Here is a 23,449-nt window from a genome sequence, read left to right on the forward strand (position 1 = left end):
AATGCATTGCAATGTACCATATAGAGAACTCCTAAATAAACACAATAAAAAACATTCTCTTCTCTCCCATTTCCCCTCTTATCTCTTCTTCTAAATTTTTTTTTTTTCCTTTCACATTTTCTTTTGTTATCTACTTCTGCTTTTTATAAATGTATTGTTCTGCTTCTCTTTTCATTTGATCACAGAAGCAGCAGAACATAATTTGACTTTCCACACAAGTCTAGTTCTGTGGCCAGGTTAATATTTCCATTTCAGATGAAGCATACCTAGTCACATGAAAAGCTAAAAAAAGTTGTTTGTTAATTTTAAGATCTAGGAACTGGTTTTTCTTTACTCTCTAGAGTAACTCACATTGTTTTGCGTGGACCAGAAGCAAAACATAACAATTTATTACAAAACAAAAACAAAAACAAATATTCCTGTTTCTTTACCAAAGTTGATTCCTTTAAACTCTTTTGGATCTATTAGTGTTTGTCTTCAACCATTGTTCACATATTTGTCTTCTTGAGTTCTTGTCCCTCTTCTCATTCTTCTCTTTCGTTTTTGTCAAAAACTACTATTTCAAATGGATCATTTTTCTTCTACTACTACTATCCCTTTTGCATTACAAGGAGCCAAAGATGACATAACCATGCAGATTTCTTTGATTTGGAGTCAAATCAAAGCTCCATTGATTGTTCCATTATTAAGAATATCAGTGTTTTTGTGTCTGATAATGTCGGTGATGATGTTCATTGAGAGGGTTTATATGGGTGTTGTCATTACTCTTGTGAAGCTATTTGGAAGAAAACCTGAAAAACGTTACAAATGGGAACCGATTAAAGATGATATTGAGTTAGGGAACTCTTGTTATCCTATGGTTCTTGTTCAAATACCTATGTACAATGAAAGAGAGGTGCTTTATTTTTTATTCTAAAAAATGCAACTTTGTTAAGCATAGTAGATAAGCACTTTTTTTAAGGCTTGATATTGAGTTTTCTTTTAATGTATGTAGGTTTATCAATTGTCAATTGGAGCAGCATGTGGTCTTTCATGGCCTTCTGATAGGATCATTATACAAGTTCTTGATGACTCCACTGACCCAACAATCAAGGTAACCACCAAATTAATTTTATTAAATCCAAGATTTAAAGTTCACTTTGCGTCACGATTCTTAATATTGCCAAAAATTATAGTCGTTTACAATTTATATCAACTCAACTACAATGTCTTTTAGTCACAAACTAGCATAACACAAAAAACATTGATGTCGCAGCTAGATCGTAGTCACATATCTTTCAACCCTTCATGGCAAAATCAATGTTTTATTGGTTTTACTCTAACAAGAAAAAATGTCTAATTTAAAAATACATAGATCATGTGATGATTAACATTGATTTTATGGTAACAAAAAAAAATGTAGGAGTTGGTGCAACTAGAATGCCAAAGATGGGCAAGCAAAGGAGTGAATATAAAGTATGAAGTTAGGGACAATAGAAATGGATACAAAGCAGGTGCTTTAAAAGAAGGAATGAAGCATAGCTATGTGAAACAATGTGATCATGTTGCAATATTTGATGCTGATTTTCAACCAGAGCCTGATTTCTTGTGGCGTACCGTGCCATTTATGGTGCATAATCCTGAAATTGGGCTTATTCAAGCTCGCTGGAAATTTGGTAATTTTCTTTTTTTTTCTCTTAAGTTTCAACAACAACAAAGCACTTTTCTAAATTTAGATTTTGACATAATCTTAAATTAAGATTCTTAATATGGAATTTGCTTATAGAAAAACTGTCGGTGGGTGATTTTGGTTTTGGGGTGATGGTGGGTACCACTTTATGGTTGAACAACCCTGTGTAATGTGTAAAGTTGCAAACATCACAGTCTATGGTACCACCTTCAGCTTTCGTGGTTGCCTTCCATTTAAGCCACGTTTGTTTCTCTTTAATTTTTTTGAATTAAACTTATTTAAGTAAACTGCTTCGTTTTTATAAGGGACTAAAAATGTGGTGATTAAAAAATTTAGAGGACTAAAATTAAAAGATGAATGTTTTTTTTAATCGGTCGGATATCTTCTACGTGTAAATGTAAAGATTAATATTTTTGGTTAGGTGGGATCATAATATGTAACAATGTCCTATCTCAAGAAGTTTAATATCAATGTAATTTATGGCTAAATTCGAATCTAGAACTTTTGATTCAAGTTGGTCTAAGGATGAAGCCACTAAAACCTCATTTTAGACTCACTTACAATAAATATTGCTTTTGTCCTCGGTTTATTATTAAAAATTATTGGATCGATCTTAAATTAAAAGAGAACCCTTACTTTTTTTTAGGGGTGAGCTCTTACCTTAATGAATGCTTTGCTGAGACTAAAAATATATTTAGCTAATTTTATATAATAATAAAAAATAAAAAATCAGAAACAAAACAAAATTAGCCCTTCCTTTTTATACATATGGATATGGACCTACTTCGTTCTACTACCCTCCAAAAAAATCATTGCAGAGAATGTGTTATTTCAGGTGTCGTTAAATATTTCAACACCTTTATTTTATATATTTTTTCTGAATACATCTATTTTGTTTGGTTTCTTATGTTCCATGTTGGAAAAAGGGTTGGAATGGCATATTCGTAAACCTATAAAATATATATTTTTGCGGACAGCCTGTCACGAAAAGTTGTGAACGAAACTGATGATAGATGACTAACCATGAGGCCCATGATATGATATAAAATAATAATGGTTTTCACGTACCATATTACCCTAGCGAATGATTCATTTATAGCATAATATGAGTTTGGCTGTGTAATTTTGTGGCCGAAAAGTTTGATCAACACTTTACCACTACTTAATGTGGAAACAGATAATTAATTGGGGACTTCTACGGTACACCAGCAAAATTAAGGTGTACCGGTACTCTTACTTTAAAAATTTATAAATTAACTATCATTTTTACGAAATAAAGAGCTATGTATTGATATTTATATTTTAGAAAATATCATTTTATAAGAAAAAACATTATTTCATTGTTTATAGAAATCATACTAATTTTTTTTACATTTTATTGTAAAAAATAATCAAAATTATCTATTACGAGTATTAAAAATTCATAAAAATTAAATTTTATTTCGTGGACGTTTTTGGTAAATAAGATTTAATTATTACAATTATAGGTGATAGAAAACAATTTTTCTCTTCAAAAACTAACACAATTAACTATTAATTCAATAATTTGGTGTATCAATACACTCAAATCTTTGGGTGTACCATAGAATTTGCCTAATTTAATTATATATGAGTAAAAATGCCACACACTATTCACATAAAGAATTGCTATGGCCTATATGAGTATATATGCAATTCCAAATTTATGCTGTATAATGTTATCAGATAATAATTGAAGATTTTGTGCGGGACCAACCATTATTATTGTTGATTTATTTATGGAGGGCAATGCTTGAAACATGGGACAGCACTTGGGTGACATAATGTCACCGTGACATTAAATCTGGGTCACACAACACACATTGTCATTTGCATTTGGGCCACACAACACATCCATGAGTACATTTGTGTGGCTCAGATTTAATGTCACGGTGACATTATGTCACCCAAGTATTTTCCTGAAACATGCATGTGTACTATTTCAAAGAGCATTGCTGTCTTACACATCAACAACACCGTTGTTGGAATTATTGTGGTTGTTGATATCATCATTATTCTTATAGTGCTCCTTCATCCTCCTTTTGTTCCCTTTTACTACTCTTCTGCAAATACCGGCAATTGCATGTGCAAATTTAATGTTGGACTCATTTCATACTCACTTTTTTCATCTCAACTAACCGACAGATGCATTTATTTTTAACTTTATAATTTCTGCATAATTGATTAATCTAGTTACATGATAAATTTCATGCCAGCAAGGTTGTTACTAGTAACTAACTAGACAAATTTTTCCTATTTTTTTATTATGTTTTTTCAGTGAATTCGGATGAATGTATGATGACTAGAATGCAAGAGATGTCACTAGATTACCATTTTACTGTGGAACAAGAAGTTGGGTCTTCCACTTATGCCTTCTTTGGCTTCAACGGTAAATATTTAATTTCACCTTTCTACAATAAAAATAAAATAAAATCTTATGGTAAAAAATTGAAGAAATGCTGTTTATACTGTTCTGAACTAAAATAGGGACTGCGGGAGTATGGAGAATTTCGGCGCTGAATGAGGCTGGTGGATGGAAGGATAGGACCACAGTTGAAGATATGGACTTGGCTGTTAGAGCTAGTCTCAAAGGATGGAAGTTCTTATACTTGTCAAACCTGAAGGTCCACTTTCATAATTATTTCAAACTCAATAATTTAATCTTGGATTTTCAAAATATTCATAATTAAAGATGTTTTAAAAAACGAATCGAATCAGATGGTTCCTCTGGTTGAACCGTGAACCTACATTGTCTATGGTTCGGTTATTTAAGTGGTTCAACTGAATATTTATCATGTTTAAGTGGTTTAAAACAGTTGAACCATGATTCAGGTTTTGTTGTTAAAGTATTGATGTGAGAAGGAAAAAAATAGAATGCTATAACAAATAAATATATGAAATGGATTGAGTGTATATTATCAATTGGCCACTAATTTTAGGTAATTATTTTGAATGCAGGTTAAAAATGAATTGCCAAGTACTTTCAAGGCCTACCGTTACCAACAGCATCGTTGGTCTTGTGGACCAGCCAATCTTTTCAGGAAAATGGTCTTGGAGATTATTCAAAACAAGGTAAGCCTGTGGTCCTTGAATTATTTTCAATCTACAGTACTAAATATATTCATGCTAATAATGTGTATACATTGCAGAAAGTGTCCTTGTGGAAGAAGATACATGTAATTTACAGTTTCTTCTTTGTTCGGAAAGTGATAGCACACATCAATACGTTTGTGTTTTATTGCATTGTTCTACCTGCAACAGTTTTGGTACCTGAAGTTGCAGTCCCAAAATGGGGAGCTGTTTATATCCCTTCAGTTATCACTCTTCTCAATGCAGTTGGAACTCCAAGGTGTTTATTTCTCTCAATTATTCCTCTATAATTTAAGACGTTAGTTAGTTAAAATATCAAATAATATGTATTTAAATGTATAACGTTTTCAACTACTACTATGTAACATGTTGTAGCATTAGTTAGTAAGACCTTTTTAATCAAATACATAAGCCAAATTTCCATTTAAATACAAGAAACTTGTTATGCAAGTAAAACTTTGTTAACTTGATTGTGTTTTCTACATGTCAGGTCACTCCATTTACTCGTCTTTTGGATTCTATTTGAGAATGTTATGTCTCTACATAGAGCAAAGGCAACTGTTATTGGTCTACTGGAGGCTAGTCGAGTGAATGAATGGATTGTCACTGAGAAACTTGGAGATGCTCTCAAGGCTAAAGCAGGAACTAAAGCACTCAAGAAGCCTCGATTCAGGATTGAAGACAGGTATAAATTGGTACTATTACCTTAGTTATTTGATAGTAGCATTCAAGAAGTTTTTAAGTCGAACTCATGTCACAATCTTTGATATTGCGGAGAATCACAATCTATGCAACTTATGTGAACTCAACTTTGGTTCTTCAAAAAAAAATTGTGATCTCAATTTTGGTTGCATAGTGGTTGCAAACCACTTTTAAAAACTCGGGCATTCAATGATTTCTAAATAGTAGTAAATGTTATATAGTATTTCTGCTTACCTACATTTGTCATCTTTGTTCTCAAATATCAAACAGAATTCACTTGTTAGAACTCGGTGTTGGAATGTACCTCTTCTTTATCGGCTGCTACGATGTCATGTTTGGAAAAAACCACTTCTTCATCTTTCTCTTTATCCAAGCAATCGCCTTCTTCATCATGGCATTTGGATATGTTGGAACTTTCGTTCCCAACTCCTAGAAGGACCTGGTGATTCTTCAATCAGCAATTTCATCTTCTGTTGATTCAGTATTGAACACGTTGTAATATATTGCGTTTTCAACATACTTCTTGCAAATTATAGCTTGTTAGTTTAAAGGAAAGGATTGTTATTCTTTGAGGTTTTGCACAAGGGTCAGTGACTCTTGAAGAGTTTAGTTTTCTTGTGAATATTCAAAAAAGACAGAAGTTATATGAAGTCCTTCTCATGGAAGATAAGTCCACAGAACAAGAACAAGGCAGCAATCTACTGACATCGATCCTTAGGGAAGCAATAATGTTGTATTGGATGGATTGTTTATAATAAGATTTTGTAGTTCCTTTTGATTTCATTTTTTTTTTCTTGAAGTTGTATTTGTTGGAAGAAATAAGTCGCTTCAAGAAATTGATAAAATACATAAAGTTCCTGTGTTTAGTTGTCCAACACTGTGTATATATAGTGTATGTATGATATCATTATGTGTCCCTAAGACACATGTTAACTTTAATTTTTTTAGAAAATGGGATACACGTTTCATTGAGTTACCATCATCTCCATTTAAAATTCTCTCGGTTTCTTCTATTAAAAAAAATAAAAAAAACAAAGAAATTTGAAGAAATATATAAAATAATTAATGGTGGTAGGATCTTCTTAATGGTAAGACTGGTTATCTATTTTTTGTGTCTATCTCTTTGTAAATGACATCCTCATTTGTTTTGAGAAATTGAAAAGATACTTTGTTTCATCGAGCTCCACGCATGTTTAATTGAGCTAGTGAAATCATTGGACTATTTCTAAATAAAGGTTCTAGCAATTTCCTTTAATTAAAGCCTAATTGCTTATAACATTTTTTTTCCTCTGACAAAATACTTAGTGATGTAGATTTATATTTAGTTCTTACTTTTAACAAAAAGGGGGTCCTTGCCCCTTGTAGGAACTTTTATAATTTGGGTTTCTAAATGAAACTTATGCATAGTTTATTTGAATCGAGTTCTATCCAACGTTTGTACTAAAAAAAATGAAAGTTATGCACAGTTTATTTGAATTGAGTTCAATCTTACATTTATATAAAATAAAAAAAAGTTCAATCTAAAGTACCTTCAAGCTAGAGAAATGGAGTGTGAATTCCCTACAATCTTTTAACAATCCAGAAAACTATATGATCGTACAACTGTTCAATATATGAGAGAGAATGAGTGTAAAAGTGAGAGATGTCTCATTTGAGAGAAAACGAGTTGACGAATGAAAGAGATGGAGACGGGAAGGATTCGGAGTAGAGATTACAATGGATATTCACGAGTAGGATAGCAATCATCAGCTACTCACTTGTGAGATAAAATTGATAGTCATATCAACTTCGTATCATTCCTTGTTGGTGTCCATTAGACGAGTATTTTACAAATTTTGAATTATCGTCACAAACTTGCGTTCATAAAACTTGCCAAACATGAGTTTTCACAATGGAAAATTTGATTCTCAAACAGATGATTAGTCATTTTACCAATTTACCAACAAATTGGAATATGTGAGTGTCGAATACAATATCATTGCTCCATCTTTGCATCCATTAACTCATGAATGTCGAATACAGTATTTTATGAATTCATTTAGATATCCATTAAACTATCCACCTTACTTTGACGAGTTTTATCCGCAGACACATGCTAAAACGGATGCATAGAAGTATACCCAACAACCCTAATCTCAAACGTTAAAAAAAACCACAAATAAAATCCATTATTTGGAGTAGAGTATCAAGTAAGTTAACAACTTTCCCTCTAATAAGTGAGAATTTGAGAATTTAGTAAAACCCTCTAAACCCTCTCTCACACGCCTCCGCTTTCTCATTCACCATACACAACAGGAGTAACAATGTTTTTGAGAAGACGCGCCTTTCTCCATCTTCTTCCCAATTCAAACTTCAACAATTCCATTTCATTCTTCTGTTCCGAATCACTCACACTTCCTCAAAATCAACAACAATGGCTTCAAAAATTTCAACACATTCAATCCTTAATCGACCAAGATCGCACTCAACACGCCCAAAACCTCTTCAAATACCTTATTCTCTCCAAAGTTCCTTACTCATTTCCCTCGCAAATTCACTCCCTCCTATCCAAACCCATCTTTCTAGAAACCCTCTTTCCCTTTTGTTCCAATCCCAATACCATCCACAGAGTCATTGAACTTTTCTATTCCATGAAAAACGACGGCTTTATCCTTCCCAATTGTTTTATCAACCGTCTTCTACAATCCCTTGTTGATTTACGCCACTTTCAAAAGGCTATTACTCTTTTTAATGATGTTCTTGAATCCGGTGTTCGACCCGATAGTTTTGCTTATGGAAAAGCTGTTCATTCTGCTGCTATGTTGAAGGATTTAAATATGTGTTTTGAGCTGATTAATTTAATGGAGAAAGATGGCATTCGTCCTACTGTTTATGTGTATAATTTGGTGTTGGGTGGGTTGTGTAAAGCCAAGAAAATAAAGGATGCACGGAAGGTGTTTGATGAAATGATTCAAAGAAATGTTATTCCTAATACCGTGAGTTTTAATACGCTTATTGATGGGTATTGTAAGGTGGGTGGAATAGAGGAAGCTTTTAGATTGAGGGCTAGGATGAATGGTCCGTATTCGAAGGCTAATGTTGTTACTTACAATTGCTTGTTAAGTGGTCTTTGTGGTTTGGGGAGATTGGAAGATGCTAAGAGGGTGTTATTGGAGATGGAAAGGAATGGTTTTTTGCCTAGGGGGTTTTCGAGTCTTGTATTTGATGATCAGTTGATGGGTGGAAATGAAAATGGTTTGTTAAATGGAAATGGAACACAGGTCGATGAGCATACTTGTAATGCTTTGTTGAATGGACTGTGCAAGGTAGGAAAGGTTGAAAAGGCTAAAGAGGTTTTGGCAAAGCTAGAAAATAATGGAGTTGTTTCAAGTCCGATATCATATAACATACTGGTGAATGCTTATTGCCAAAAGGGTGACTTGAATAAAGGTATATTGACAGCTGAAGAAATGGAAAAACGGGGGTTGAAGCCTAGTTATGTCACCTTCAATACCCTGATTAACAAGTTTTGTGAAACTGGGGAGTTGGACCAGGCAGAGAGATGGGTTAAGAAGATGATAGAGAAGGGTGTTTCTCCTACTATGCAGACTTATAACTCTTTGATTAATGGTTATGGAATGGCGTGTGATTTTGTCAGGTGTTTTGAGATTCTTGAGGAAATGGAAAAGAAAGGGATGAAGCCTAATGTCATAAGCTATGGTTCTCTTATAAACTGTCTTTGCAAAGATGGTAAGCTTCTTGACGCCGAGATTGTGCTTGGGGATATGGTAACTCGTGGGGTTTCTCCAAATGCAGATATATATAATATGCTCATTGAAGCTAGTTGTTCACTGAGTAAACCGAAAGATGCGTTCAGATTTTTTAATGAAATGATACAAAATGGAATAGATGCAACTCTTGTGACATACAATACTCTAATAAATGGAATTGGGAAAAACGGAAGGGTAACAGAAGCTGAGAATCTGTTTCTCCATATGACCAGCAAGGGATATAAACCAGATGTGATTACATACAATTCCTTAATGTCAGTCTACGCAATGTCAGGAAACCCCGAGAAATGCCTTGAATTGTACAATAATATGAAGAAGCGGGGCATAAAACCTTCAATTGGGACTTTCCATCCTTTGATCAATTCATGCAGGAAAAAAGGTGTAGTGACAATGGAGAAAATGTTTCAAGAAATGTTACGAATGAAATTGATTCCAGATCGAGCTGTATATAATGAAATGATTTATGGTTATGCTGAAGATGGAAATGATCTGAAGGCAATGTCTTTGCACCAACAAATGGTTGATCAGGGAATTGATTCCGACAAGGTAACTTACAACTGCTTGATTCTAGCACACCTTAGAGATCGAAGGGTCTCAGAAATAAAACATCTTTTAGATGATATGAAGGCAAAGGGTTTGGTTCCAAAGGCTGATACATATAAAATTCTGGTTAAGGGACATTGTGACTTAAAAGATTTCAATGGTGCGTATTTTTGGTATAGAGAAATGTTTGATTCTGGTTTCATTTTAAATGATTGCATTTGCTCTCAGCTAATATCTGGGCTTAGAGAGGAGGGAATGCTACACGAAGCTGAAATTGTATCCTCAGAGTTGACTCGTAGAGTACAAAAACTTGAAGGCTAACAAATGATACACACCATTGTACATTATCCAACTTTACGATTTTGGCAATATTATCTGAATAAGTACCAACTTTACCTTTTTGGCAAAAGTTTTGCTTGCACCGTACAAAATGAAGCTTGTGCCTGTCTTTAAACTATATAGGCAGTTCTCCTCGGGAGCTCCTGTTCAAACAAGTGTTATTTGCTGCCTTAGACATCTTTGTTTAACTGGTTTAACTGGTTCTGCATCATGGAAGATTTATCTTCTCTTCCTTTTTTGTTTGCTCAAAATGCATGTCAGTTGAGTTGCATAGATTTTTTGTACTTAATTTCACAAAATTCATGTGGAGAAACTTGATGGAACTTGAATCCCGAATTGGTCAGTGTATGGATACTTTGGGTTCATAGTAGGTAGGTAGACCTATATACTAGCCTAAGGCTACTGGTGGAAATTGAATATAAGCTTTCAGTAAGGTAAACATTCCACTTGTTGTGGAACCAATCCCACAAGATCTAAGTTCACAACAGAACAACACCTTTCTCCCTTCAAAAAGATAATGCTCTTTTTTTTAACAAGTGATGTGATTACCCTTACATAACACTTGGGTCGGTCTCTAAGCGGAATGAAATTAAAATAAAGAGAAATTTCTACTGAATTTTAACACAGCTGCAGGCAGCAGCTACGTAACTAAGGTTGGAATTTTTTGTTTTTAATATACTCATGCTTTATGGATATTCCTAATTCGCTTTGATAAATCGGCACCAGTGGACTGCCTTTTCTCAACATTATTTTGTGGCATAGTATTATCAACATTATTTTGTGGCATGGTATTCTGAAACTAAAAAAAATAGCGTTGTTGCTAATTACGGTATGAGCTCAAAATTCCTTTCGAGGTTTTAGGAAATTAAACATTTCACTGTTGAAATGAGAAATAAAGGGACGGATTGAAAAAATTTATATACATATACATCGTGCTAAGGTACACTGGAATTCAAGATTACAATGGAAAGCACTTTTTGGTACAGGGACATGCTTGAGATGAGATTGTTGGTGGTATTTCTGCTATACGCTGAGACAGGAACAGGAAGATTCTCAATTTGTCTCCTCAGAATGTAAGACGAAAAGGGTGGAAAATGAAAAACTGAACCGGTGGACATTTTTAATCATGATTGCTGATATTTACTCGAATTTGTGGTAACGAGACTATTAAAGTTGGGAATTTAGTTGGAAAACAGTTTTGAAGATAGGATTTGGTTGTAACGAAACTTTGCTGCTTGGAATATCAAACTTAAAAAAAAAAAAAAAAATTCTGTGCGCATACAGGCGGGGTCGCAATCTCTTGTCTTAATATGATAAATGATCAAAAGATAATACCAGAAAAGCTTCAGAAACCAAGAAAATCATTCCAACATGTATTTCACGTATACTTGCTTCTTTTGCTTAGTGAAAAAACGTAGATTAGAACAAAGAGTGATACTTAAATTAGTGTTGATCATACTAGAACGAATGCACCAGATCTTATCAAAGCTTCGCAGCTCATCAAAATTCAACGGGGTTAGTCTTGTGACACTTTGTCAGCATAACTTGTCTTTGTGCATGTTTGATACTACGGTTGATTTGCCGTCATTTAACCACCATAATTTTACAAAACCTAAAGATGCATTTTATGCTCCAAATTATAGACAAGAGAAGAACGGTAGCATAATATTGGGAAGCCTTGGGAATTAGGAAGTTATACGATTCTTATAAAACAGTCATTAGAGTCTGTCATCTATCAAACAGTTTGCACTCTTACAACAATGCTTCAATATGAATTTCATACACTTGAGTATGTTACTAGCTCTGTATCAAAATCACATCATAACATAACTCCTAAATCATACTTTGGAAAATAAAGCACCTTTATTTCCAACTATTTTCAAAGTTTTAAAAGTTCACAGAACCAGGTTTGGCCTATGCTAGTATCATGGTGGATATTGGATATGCCAGAATCACGGTGACAATTTGCAGCATTGCAAAAATGACATGGATGAACAACATACTACAAATTATCAACTAAAGACAACTGTTCAATCAACCACAAAGCAATGCATACAATGAAAATATAATTCACCAACAAATCACCACAAAGCTCAACAGTTAATCATCATCACAGCAGAATATAATTGGGTCAAATCCACTCCAGATTATTATTAAGAAAACCAAAACCAAAAAAGTGCATTAATCTAAACCGATTAAACAAACAATTAACTCATGTTGTAAGACATAATAGAAAATTGATTCAAAGAACTTTGAGAATATCATCAGCACCACTGAAAGTAAAAGCACCACCTTCCTCCAAATTGAAAAGCTTAACAACACCATCTTCAGCCAACAAAGCATAACGTCTTGACCTAACACCCAATCCAACAGGTTTATCGCTCAAATCAAGCTCAACCCCAATCGCTCTTGTGAAATCACCATTCCCATCAGACAAAAGCACCACTTCATCGTTCACCTTCAAATCCTCCTTCCACGCTTTCATCACAAACGCATCGTTCACCGAAATGCAAGCGATTGTATCAACTCCCTTCGCTTTTAGCTCCGCTGATTTCTCCACGAATCCAGGAACGTGTTTCTGTGAGCATGTTGGTGTGAAAGCTCCTGGAACGGCGAAGAGGACTGCTTTTTTGCCTTTTGTTAGGTCAGAGACGGTTATGGTTTGGACTTCACCGGCAGGGTCGAGGTAGGAGAAGGTGGATTCAGGGAGTTTGTCGCCGACGGAGATGGTGGCGGAGATTTTGGGGGAAGAGGAGAATCGGAGAGGTTTTGGGTTGAAACGGTTGAATTTGAGAGGGAGGGTGAATTTGGAAGAGAGGGTTTTGGTTTTGGGAGATAAGAGTGAGGTGGTGGTGGAAGATGAGAGGAGTCTAGAGAAAGAGAGTGATGTTGCCATTGTTGATTTGGAAGAGTGAGAGAGAGAGTGAAGAGAACGTGTTTGTGGAAATGAATGAATGAAGAAGGTGAAGTGTGAAGATGAATCTTGCCTCAACCTTACCACAAAATTAGGTTATTCTTACCACTTGGCAGCTTCTTCTTCTGCCAGGTAGCACCTTTTCTTACCAAACATCTCGTATTTTTGGCCAACTAACAGTGATTTTTTCGGACAAAACAAAATAGAACTATTTTTCTTTAATGGTCTTGTTAACCGGTGCCCCTGGGGCACTGGTTAAGGAATTCTAAAGTAGAAAAATTGTCTTGAAAATATAAACTTTTACTTTTGACTACCTAATTATTACACAATTTTTTAATAAAATCTTGCCTCTTTTAGTTGCTTAACCAATGTCCGGGGGCACTGGTTAACATTCTCCTTATTTTAATTATCTTTGCACCAACTAAGAGAATTTTTTTTAGGCAAAATAGAAAATATATTAAATAAAAAGAGAGATACAAAGACTGGGGGACATTAATCTGACCTAGAATAATCCAAACGGGAATACAACATGATAAATCAGTTCAGGTAGATCAACTCTGATATATCCTAAAAAAAAATCACTAATCAAAGACGCAACTCAGCGAACCCTCGTGCGGGCGCGAAACCAAGTTAAAAAAAATATGAAAAGTGAACATCTGCATAGAACAGTTAGAGTTTAGGTATGGCGAATGGATCGACCGCCAACATGGTAACAAAATTCAAGTGTCAACAACTCCCTGATCAACAGCAAGCGTAAATGCTTTTTCAAGCAATATCAAAGTGAAGGTAGACGACCCCTCGAAACTTGCAGATCTCAACAAATCTGGAATATCAGAGAATCGAACAGGTTTAAACAAACCAGACCCTTTCGGGTTAAACAATTTCCGATCAATAAAAGAAAGATAATTTAAAATTCATTTTTCTTGAAATTAAAGAGGCTAAACCAAAAGAGAAAACTACAATGCGAAAATTCAATATATTAACATGTATTTATAATTTGCATAATGTAAAAAAAAAAAAAATATTAGTGTCTCTTCTGAGTGATAGACACAGATGATAAATTAACGAGATTAAAATCTTTTATTTGTTATAAATTTTCATAAATAGACAATTGTTGAAACTTAAATAAAATGGAGAAAGTTTAAATTGGTCACAAATAAAATATACTTAGACACACAAATAGATAAAACAAAATTAAAGATAAAAAAAATGATGCTACTAATTTATTTCTTTTAATTTTTTTTCATTTTTATGTGTGTTCAAATATTTTCAATTTAGGGTTATGACTGTGTAATAGTTGATCAATAAATAAAGCAAACGGTAACTCATTTTTTCGTATGTTTGGTATTTAAGCCGCTCATTGTGATTCTCACAATATCAAACATACATGAAATTTCATTTTTACTTAATATTTTTTAATTATATTTTTGACTGGTTGAATTTTTTTATTTTTTACGAACTGGTTGAAATTCATAATCAGTGTGTTTGTGAAATATTTGTTGACAATAACATTGTTAATAAATTAAGTCAGCGTGTGTGGGAAGATGACAAAACGATTAGGTTGGAAATAGAGGTTGATATTTTCACCATCTCCTTTGTAATTGTCGTTAGGGACCCCCGCCTATGTGGAAGATTCTTGAGCATATTGTTTGTTCCCAACCCGAAAGGGCATCCATATTTTAAATTCATTTTGGTATAAAAATATTTTCTCCTATTTTTATTAGTCAAAAGATAGCACTGCTTATTTTTAATTACTTAATATCACTGTTCACTAATGACTTCAAAAAAACAATTTTACTGTTCACTAAAAAGTTGGTTTGAAGATCATGTGTGTAGGGTTGTAGGTGGAGGAGGTAGCACATTCTTTTGGTCAGATAATTGGTTGGGGGGGGGGGGGGGGGGGGGGTGTGCCTTTACGGGTGCAATTTCCTCGCCTCTTCGATTTGGCGGTTAATAAATGGCTGACAGTGCAGGAGATGGAGAGTAAGGGGTGGGGCGACGGTGGTGGTGCGTGGGAGTGGTGTAGGCGTCTCTTAGCGTGGGAGGAGGAGACAGTGTCGGAGTGTGCATCTCTGTTGCATAACGTTGTTTTGCAGGAACATATTCTTGACAGGTGGCAGTGGATCCTTGACCCCATTAATGGTTATTCTGTTAAGGGGACTTATACTTATCTCACAACATCCAGTATTCCTTCCGCGAGTGGTATGTTTGACGATTTGTGGAATAAGCAAGTTCCGCTTAAGGTCTCTGTATTTGTTTGGCGACTCCTTCGCAATCGACTCCCAACTAAGGACAACCTTATTCGTAGGCGTATCATTCACATCAACGACACTTCTTGCATAGGAGGGTGCGGTTCTTCCGAGACCACTGATCATCTCCTTTTTCGTTGTGATCACTTCGGTATGGTGTGGGATCGTATTTATCAATGGCTAGGCATTTCATTTATTGTCCCAGCATCCGTTCACGATCATCTCCATCAGTTTGGTCATTTGGCGGGGCTACCACGATCTACACACTCTTTTCTGACGGTAATCTGGATGGCTATTGTTTGGGTTATTTGGAAGGAAAGAAACAACAGGATTTTTAATCAGAAGATTGACACTTTTGATCATTTAGTAGACAACATAAAATTTATGTCTTATTCTTGGTTAAAAGCAAATATGTCTGCTTTCGCATTCAGTTACAATGACTGGTGGCGACACCCTATACCTTGCATGGGTGTTTTGATGTAGTTCTGTTTGTTGTCTTTCTTCAGGTGTGCTATTGTATGGCATCAGAATTCTGACTGTATTTTTTGGTGGGTGGTTCTCTTTTGTACGCCTTGTGCGAGATGAACCACTCTGTGTTATATTATATTCCATTTTGGCTTGTTAAAAAAAAAACTAAAAAGTTAGATATTATAATTGAATTATGAGATAGTTATATATATAAATGAGAGTGGTAAATTTTGGTGTAGGATAATTCAAGTAGTAGTTAAGTTTGGTCGTATTACTTTTAGTTGGTTATAAAGTGTGTCGTTATGTTATAAGTGTTGATAATTATAAGTGTTGTAAAAAAAAAAAAAAGGTGTTGATAATTATAGCCTAGTGCTAGTATCCGTGAGCTTATTGTACTCTTGTGCAAGTGTGTATAAATAGCATCGGTGCTCAATAATTAAGTTAGTGAAACTATTTAATTCAATTGAGTTTATCATTTTTCTTTCTCTCGAAAATTGAATAGGAGTATTAGAATTTTGATTCATAAAGTCAATTGAAGAGTTAGTGTGAGTATATTTGTCCCGGCTAGCGTTATCAGAGTATTAGAATTCTGATTCATAAATCAGAAGAGTTAGTGTTAGTGAATCAAGGTTGCTCGTGTTGTTCTTCTTTGATCACGTCTACTTCAACAAAGTCCTTTTTGCAAATATATCCATTCTTGATCGCAAGAACTGGGATCAATGGTGTGCATGAATATGGGGTCATCTTTGGACATCAAGATGAGCTTCAAATTGTGAATGAAGAGTTCAAGAATAGGAGCATAACGATATTGATGCGCAGAAAGCTACTCACAATGATCTCAAGAAAAGGGACCGCAAAGCACAATTCTTGATCAATCAATGTGTCAATTTTGCTGATTTTGCGAAGATCTTTATCACCAAATCAGTAAAGGAGACGTGAGATATACTCGTTGATGCTTATGGTGGAAGTAATAAGGTGAAGAGGGCCAAAGTTCAATATCTTAAAGGTGGTATCGGTGGTGTAAGTTGGGCCAATGTAATTAGTGGGGCAAATTAAATAGGTCATTTTTATTGTGGGATATACTTTCGAAAATTGCTCTTCTCCCAACATAAAACGTTCACTTCATACCGAACTGTCTAAAATACCTCTCCGTGAGTTAACTCACGCAGATGTATAACATAGCATGATTTAAGTCACGATCGGCACATGACTTAAGTCAGCGCTAGTTAACTTACGTGGGGTTCTGTTATAAGAACATAACAGTTTCATAGGAATTTCCAAAACTCCATTTCTAGTTTTCATCAACAAAGTTGCGATTTTCTCCAACCTTGAGTCATTCAACGCCAATTACAATCACAAAATCAAGTAAGTGCTTATTATCCTATTGCATGACTTTTTTTTTATTGAATTGTTATATTTTTTGGATAAATTGTCACATATTTAGGTTTTGTTGATTTGTTATTTTTGATTCTACGATGTTAGATGTTTATGATTTGATTGAATTGTTTGATGTTGATTGTAATAGAATTGATTGAATTGTGGTAAAAATTGTTAGAAATTGTTAGGAATTTGTGGTAGAATTTTTAGGATTGGAGTAGGTTTTGATCTGATGTTTGCATTGTGTAGATATGTCTCAAGAACAGGGTGATGCTCAATTAAAAAAAGAGGGTGAGAAGAATAAAGCAAAAATCACCGTGACATGGCATGGTATTGAATGTGAAGGAACCATACAAAAAAGCAAGGTGAATGTGCTAGTGTACAATTTCAATAAGATGAGACGGAGCAGGAGAACCTGTTATTTTAATCTGCAGCCAAAAGCAGGGGCCATGAACTGTCGAGGACAACCCAATTGACTTAAGTGACGAGAGAGATGATTAAATGTAATGGCTTGCAATGTCTTGATTTTTTGAATTATTTTTTATGTTTTTTGATATACTACGCATTTTGGTATTAAATAAATTTGAATAAAGTTGCATTTTAAATAAATTTGAATAAAGTTGTGTATTGAATAAATTTGAATAAAGTTGCACAAGTACACAAAATCAATTCAAAAAATGCACAATTTTATTTAGTTTTAATTTCATCTACATTACATTACATTCTCCCTAAATATGTGGTATCATCATGATGTTGGGTTTAAATAACAATTTTCAAAGTTTGTTCAAAATGTTGGTATTAAAGTGTCTTATACTTAACGTAGAAATTTGCAGCATCCTTTGAAAACTCAAAAAAAAATGAAGAGAACACAGCACTTGTATTCTACCAAATCAACTATATATGTTTTCACATCGAATTCCCTCATATAAGATGAGCAGGGACGTAAAGGAATGCATTCCAATACATTCTTTTGAACTTAATCCTACTGCATTGTCAACTGACAAGTTTCAATTAACAGAGGACCATGATCAAGCACAAAACAACATTTTAGAGGTGCATTCCCTTACGTCCGACTCATCTTATACAAGGGAATTCGATGTGAAAACATATATAGTTGATTTGGTATAATACAAGTTGTGTTCTCTTCATTCTTTTGACTTTTCAAAGGATGCTGCAAATTTTTACGCTAAGTATAAGACACTTTAATACCAACATTTCGGCAAACTTTCATGAATTAAGTTTAAATTCCAACAAAATAAAGACACTACATAATAACGACGCTGCCTAAACACAACCTTGTGGCAGAATCAAATTCTTGAGAATATCTTCAGGCGATCTCAGCAACGTAGCATCCATCTCGATCCTCGGGAACATGTTCTGCTCACAAAATATCGAGAACATGCTCTTAACGTCGTCGTCGTTCGTTAACTCTGACTGACTGAACGTTATTCTCCCGTCGTTGAACGATGGACGTTTATACCAAACATATTCCACTCTCCTTGTGTCTCCAGGGGTTGAGACATTGGTTGGTTTCGTTCATTTGATCCTTCAGATCATTTAGCATGGCAGCGACTCGAACCTTGCACAAACGAGGATTTCCACCGTTGAAGCTTACTTGAGCGCTTAACAAATTGTCCATTGTTTCAAATATACACCATAAGAAATTAAACAATCAATGAAAAACTCATTCAAACATTTTATCAGCACACTTAGAGTGCAAATTATATATAAACCCTAAAACTCAAAACTACAACATAAACATGTAAACATCTAAACAATTAAGCAATATGAGTCATTTACACGTAATCATTGTATCATTTCTTGCGCGCACACAAAAAAAAAACTTAAACTAAACAATTTCTAATTTAAGAGGAAAAATCTAACATATGAACATAAAATGTTAATGGTGTTTGATTATGAAAACTTACTTCTTATTGAAGTGTTGTTTGATTTGAACTTGAAGAAATTTTAGACTTGGTTGATTTGAGAGAGTTTTTGGAGATTTTAGATGTGAAAGAGAAGATGAGGAAATGAGTTGTTGTATGGTATTTAAAAGGACACACAACATGACTTAACTCACGCTGATCTTCAGCGTAACTTAAGTCACGTAAGTTGTATTTCTGCGTGACTTAAGTCACATTGTGTTTAACACCTGCGCGACTTAAGTCACGCTGGGAGCATTTTCGGAAGTGTAGTTAGAAGTGAGCAAAACATGATGGGAAAAGAGCAATTTTCTATACTTTTTTGTTTTAGTCATTTTTACCTAATCAAGTCATTTTTACCTAATCAATATCGAAAATATTGGGTCGTTTACCGAGCAATTTGAGTGCATTATTTCTTCTTGTCGTTCAACTTTTATTTTAAACATTAGAGTGTAGTTTGTTAGGAGACAAGTAAATACGGTTGTTTATACGCTTGCAGGAGAAGTCATGTTTCTTGCTAATCTCGATGTTTATTTTAACGTATTCAATTGTATTGAAACTATTATTATTAATGAAATGATATAAACATATTTCTCTTAAAAAATCTGAAATATTGATACAAATAAAAAACATAAATTTCCCGTAAAAGAAACAAAGCATATATATCCGTCAAATGGAATATGCTTTTTCAACAATGCAAATATTATAAAAATATTATCTCCGTCAAAAAGAATATGCTGGTGACAAAAATATTAAAAAAGAGGCATGCACCATGAGTCAGTGTTGGAGAAACGCATGCTCTAGAGAGGGCGTCAAAGCTTGAGTGCGAGAACATGCACAAGTGTTACCGTTGAATCAGTTCAATAATACTCCATTCGGTCCTATTTATAAAAGAAATTTTGGTCAATAAAAGTTGATGTATCTGGTTAACAATTTGGTCCAGATCCATCAACTTTTGTTGATCCAATTTTCTCTTATAAATAAGACCGGAGGGAGTACTAATTTATTTATTTTTCATGCCACTTGACTTGTGTTTTTTGATAAATTGACTTGTGTTTTATTTTGACTAGACCATCGACCCGTGCTAACGCACGGGTCATACAAAAGAACAAATATAGCGCAAATATGAAAGTAAATACTTACCTTGAATCGAAAAAATAGTATAATTCAACTCATAAAATAAATTGCCACAAACGTTTTTAATGTACCATATTAAACAATTTCCATGACATCGACCATGTTACAGAAAGGAAAAACATTGAATCCTAAATGTCTGATTCATTGAGATTGAAGAAATTCGCTAACAAAGCAGATAGTTCCAGCATTCGAGCAAGTTAAACAGCTTTAGTGTCGGTAGGCTCAATCTTGACACGAACAACCCTGTTAGGTTTTGTAACCGATGCCTGACCAGCTTCACCATGTTCAACAACCACAGAGTTAATGCTATCAGAGGACCTCTTAAAACTTGTCTTGCTGGTTGGTGTGTCAATCGCAGAGGTATTGCTACATGAGTCTTCAATCTCCTGTATATCCTGCAGACATTTGCGTAAAAAAATTTGTTTAAAACATAACTTGAATTGATATAAAATACCCACAAATTCTTCGACAAAACAATACAATTGAGTTAATGTGAGTTTGAAAGATTACGTTGACTCCGCGATAGGATTGGATACACAGTTTTTTAATAGGGTACCTTAGAAATACATTATCTCAATAAGGCACTTAGTGATACTAAATGTATGCCTTTCACACCAAGACTATAACATAATGCATTTACAATTTCATTAGATTGACTTCCAATACATATATTGACCGATGGGTCTTGAAACAATAATGGCATCAAAATCTGCTCACCTAGCTCCCAATTCACCTGCAAACATTCAAAAAAATACAATTTGAGAAGCATGAGTGTTTATATTAACATATATAAGTAAACATTTAAATTTGAGAAGCCGTGAACACAAATCGACAACGATGAGAAGTAATATTGTTACCTGCTGCAATCTGTGTTGGAGCTAAAAAAACCCGAATTTCTCACTTTCGTGCAGTTATTTTAAATAATCATAATAAGCATAAATCACCAATAAAATCTGCAAAATAGCAGGTAAAAACCGAAATCAAAGCACAATGATGAATAATGTAAAATCAAAATCAAAACTTCAAATGGTTTTTTTTAGGAAAAAAATCAAAACTCAAATGTTGATTATCAGACATCAAGAATCAAAAATCAAAACTCAATAATCTAAAATATAAATCATAAATAAATCATAGGAAAACTATAGAGTATATGCGGTACCTTGTAGAGAAAGAGTAGGGGTCATATTTTACAATTTTATGGGAATCATTACCTTGACGGTCGAAAATGAATCGTCGCCGAAATGGGTCGTCACTGTGACTTTGAGTTGTGGATCAACCACCAAGTTCAAAGCCAGCAAGAAATGTCGAACCCTAGAGGTAGATAAGGGATACAATACCAAATAAGCATAGAATCAAATGAATAAAGATTATTAACCAACAATTAAACAAAACTCACCTCTTTCAGAAAAATAAAAAATAAACAAAACTCACCATGATGTTCACAATTCAGTCTTCTACTATCTACCATAGAACAGAGAAGCGCATGTTAAAAACACATATTTCGATTACAAATAACACTGACACAAAATTAAGACCTTCAAACCCAAAACATACAAATCAAGATCAATGGATATACAAAATAAGCTCAAAATTAAATTTTTCCTAAACTATCAACAAATCATGATTATCTCCTCAAAAATCATATAAAAAAAATAAAAAAAAATGAAATTTGAGCTATACCAGAGCCTTGTCGCTCATTTGTTGGCTCCTATTTTGCACCTGAAATATATAGAAGATACTATAAAAATGACAACATCATCTAAAGCTCAAAACTTTTGTAAGCAGCAAAGCTGATTATTCCATTAGAAAATATATAAATTTAGATGAATGACGATGCATAAGCAAGTAAAATGATTGATTGTAAAGTACCTCTCTAGGGCCATAAACAGTAGCAATGACTTTGGTATTACCCATCTCAAAAATGGCAGAGCTGGTTTTACAATGAAAAAGAAGTTTAAGGTGAAATGCATCGAATATAAAAAAATAAATTGAGAAAGATAAAAGTATCTACCCATCAGCTTTGGATACAGCACCAATCTCTGCTCTAATTTGCCGCATCCAGGATTGCATAAAGAGGAGAAAAGATGGTAAGTTAAATTTCATATCAGAAAGAAAATGAATTGGAGAAAAGAAAAAAGGGGAAAACAGCAGTACTTCCATGGGTCGGCGACCATAAAAGTTAAATATTTAGGAATATGTGTTGAAGTGTCTACCAGTTAGGCAGTGATAGGAGAGGAGAGTTTCCATGGTTCTTCCAGCCATAGGTCAAGAAGTGGAGAAAGGATTTCTGACTTGCGGCTTTATTTGTTATAGAAGCAGATAGTTTAGAGTGGAAACAAAATAGGAAACAATATAGAACCGTGATTTACGTTTTTTTTTTTGTGATGTTTATCCGTCCAATTTGTTTCCTTGATTTCCTTTTATTAGGGTTTTATGTTTATCCTGTGATTTCCTTTTTTTTGTTTTCATAATTAACGATTTAGTTAGGGTAAAACAGTAATTGTAGCCATTAGGGTTTTGGAAAAATTAGGGCTTCAAAATTGGCTTGGGACAACTGACAACTTTTATAAATAGATAGATGATTTCCTTTTATTAGGGTTTTATGTTTATCCTGTGATTTCCTTTTTTTTTGTTTTCATAATTAACGATTTAGTTAGGGTAAAACAGTAATTGTAGCCATTAGGGTTTTGGAAAAATTAGGGCTTCAAAATTGGCTTGAGATAACTTTTATATATAGATAGAAGATTTCCTTTTATTAGGGTTTTATGTTTATCATGTGATTTCCTTTTTTTTGTTTTCATAATTAACGATTTAGTTAGGGTAAAACAGTAATTGTAGCCATTAGGGTTTTGGAAAAATTAGGGCTTCAAAATTGGCTTGGGACAACTTTTATATATAGATAGATGATTTCCTTTTATTAGGGTTTTATGTTTATCCTGTGATTTCCTTTTTTTTGTTTTCATAATTAATGATTTAGTTAGGGTAAAACAGTAATTGTAGCCATTAGGGTTTTGGAAAAATTAGGGCTTCAAAATTGGCTTGGGACAACTTTTATATATAGATAGATGATTTCCTTTTATTAGGGTTTTATGTTTATCCTGTGATTTCCTTTTTTTTTGTTTTCATAATTAATGATTTAGTTAGGGTAAAACAGTAATTGTAGCCATTAGGGTTTTGGAAAAATTAGGGCTTCAAAATTGGCTTGGGACAACTTTTATAAATAGATAGATGATTTCCTTTTATTAGGGTTT

The 23,449-nt window shown here is 33.9% G+C and overlaps 3 protein-coding genes and 2 long non-coding RNA genes across 5 annotated transcripts; 3 read left to right on the forward strand and 2 right to left on the reverse strand.

Moving 5' to 3' along the window:
* On the forward strand, window positions 1–6,354 carry LOC146910675 (glucomannan 4-beta-mannosyltransferase 9-like). The gene is made up of 9 exons (XM_085726396.1): window positions 1–895; window positions 995–1,093; window positions 1,403–1,655; window positions 3,966–4,076; window positions 4,175–4,311; window positions 4,646–4,759; window positions 4,837–5,036; window positions 5,268–5,462; window positions 5,750–6,354. The coding sequence occupies exons 1-9, from the start codon at window positions 566–568 to the stop codon at window positions 5,910–5,912; spliced, it is 1,602 nt and encodes a 533-aa protein (XP_085582522.1). The 5' UTR covers window positions 1–565; the 3' UTR covers window positions 5,913–6,354.
* A 1,308-nt stretch (window positions 6,355–7,662) lies between these two features.
* On the forward strand, window positions 7,663–10,593 carry LOC146910676 (pentatricopeptide (PPR) repeat-containing protein). The gene has a single exon (XM_085726397.1). The coding sequence runs from the start codon at window positions 7,783–7,785 to the stop codon at window positions 10,111–10,113; it is 2,331 nt and encodes a 776-aa protein (XP_085582523.1). The 5' UTR covers window positions 7,663–7,782; the 3' UTR covers window positions 10,114–10,593.
* Window positions 10,594–12,160: 1,567 nt separating this feature from the next.
* LOC146910677 (Thioredoxin superfamily protein) lies at window positions 12,161–13,238 on the reverse strand. Its single transcript, XM_085726398.1, has one exon. The coding sequence runs from the start codon at window positions 13,025–13,027 to the stop codon at window positions 12,374–12,376; it is 654 nt and encodes a 217-aa protein (XP_085582524.1). The 5' UTR covers window positions 13,028–13,238; the 3' UTR covers window positions 12,161–12,373.
* A 2,967-nt stretch (window positions 13,239–16,205) lies between these two features.
* On the forward strand, window positions 16,206–17,775 carry LOC146910678 (uncharacterized). The gene is made up of 2 exons (XR_015018971.1): window positions 16,206–17,127; window positions 17,389–17,775. It is a non-coding gene; the product is annotated as an uncharacterized LOC146910678 (long non-coding RNA).
* A 2,444-nt stretch (window positions 17,776–20,219) lies between these two features.
* Window positions 20,220–22,282, reverse strand: LOC146910679 (uncharacterized). Its single transcript, XR_015018972.1, has 8 exons — window positions 22,210–22,282; window positions 22,068–22,128; window positions 21,879–21,917; window positions 21,630–21,659; window positions 21,410–21,509; window positions 21,056–21,151; window positions 20,916–20,931; window positions 20,220–20,593 (listed from the first exon to the last, which is right to left on the reverse strand). It is a non-coding gene; the product is annotated as an uncharacterized LOC146910679 (long non-coding RNA).
* Between the last annotated feature and the right edge of the window lie 1,167 nt (window positions 22,283–23,449).

Source organism: Medicago sativa, chromosome 7 (genome assembly GCF_051527215.1).
Source record: "Medicago sativa cultivar Bolivia chromosome 7, Bolivia_mono, whole genome shotgun sequence".
In the NCBI taxonomy this organism is placed as follows: domain Eukaryota; kingdom Viridiplantae; phylum Streptophyta; class Magnoliopsida; order Fabales; family Fabaceae; genus Medicago; species Medicago sativa.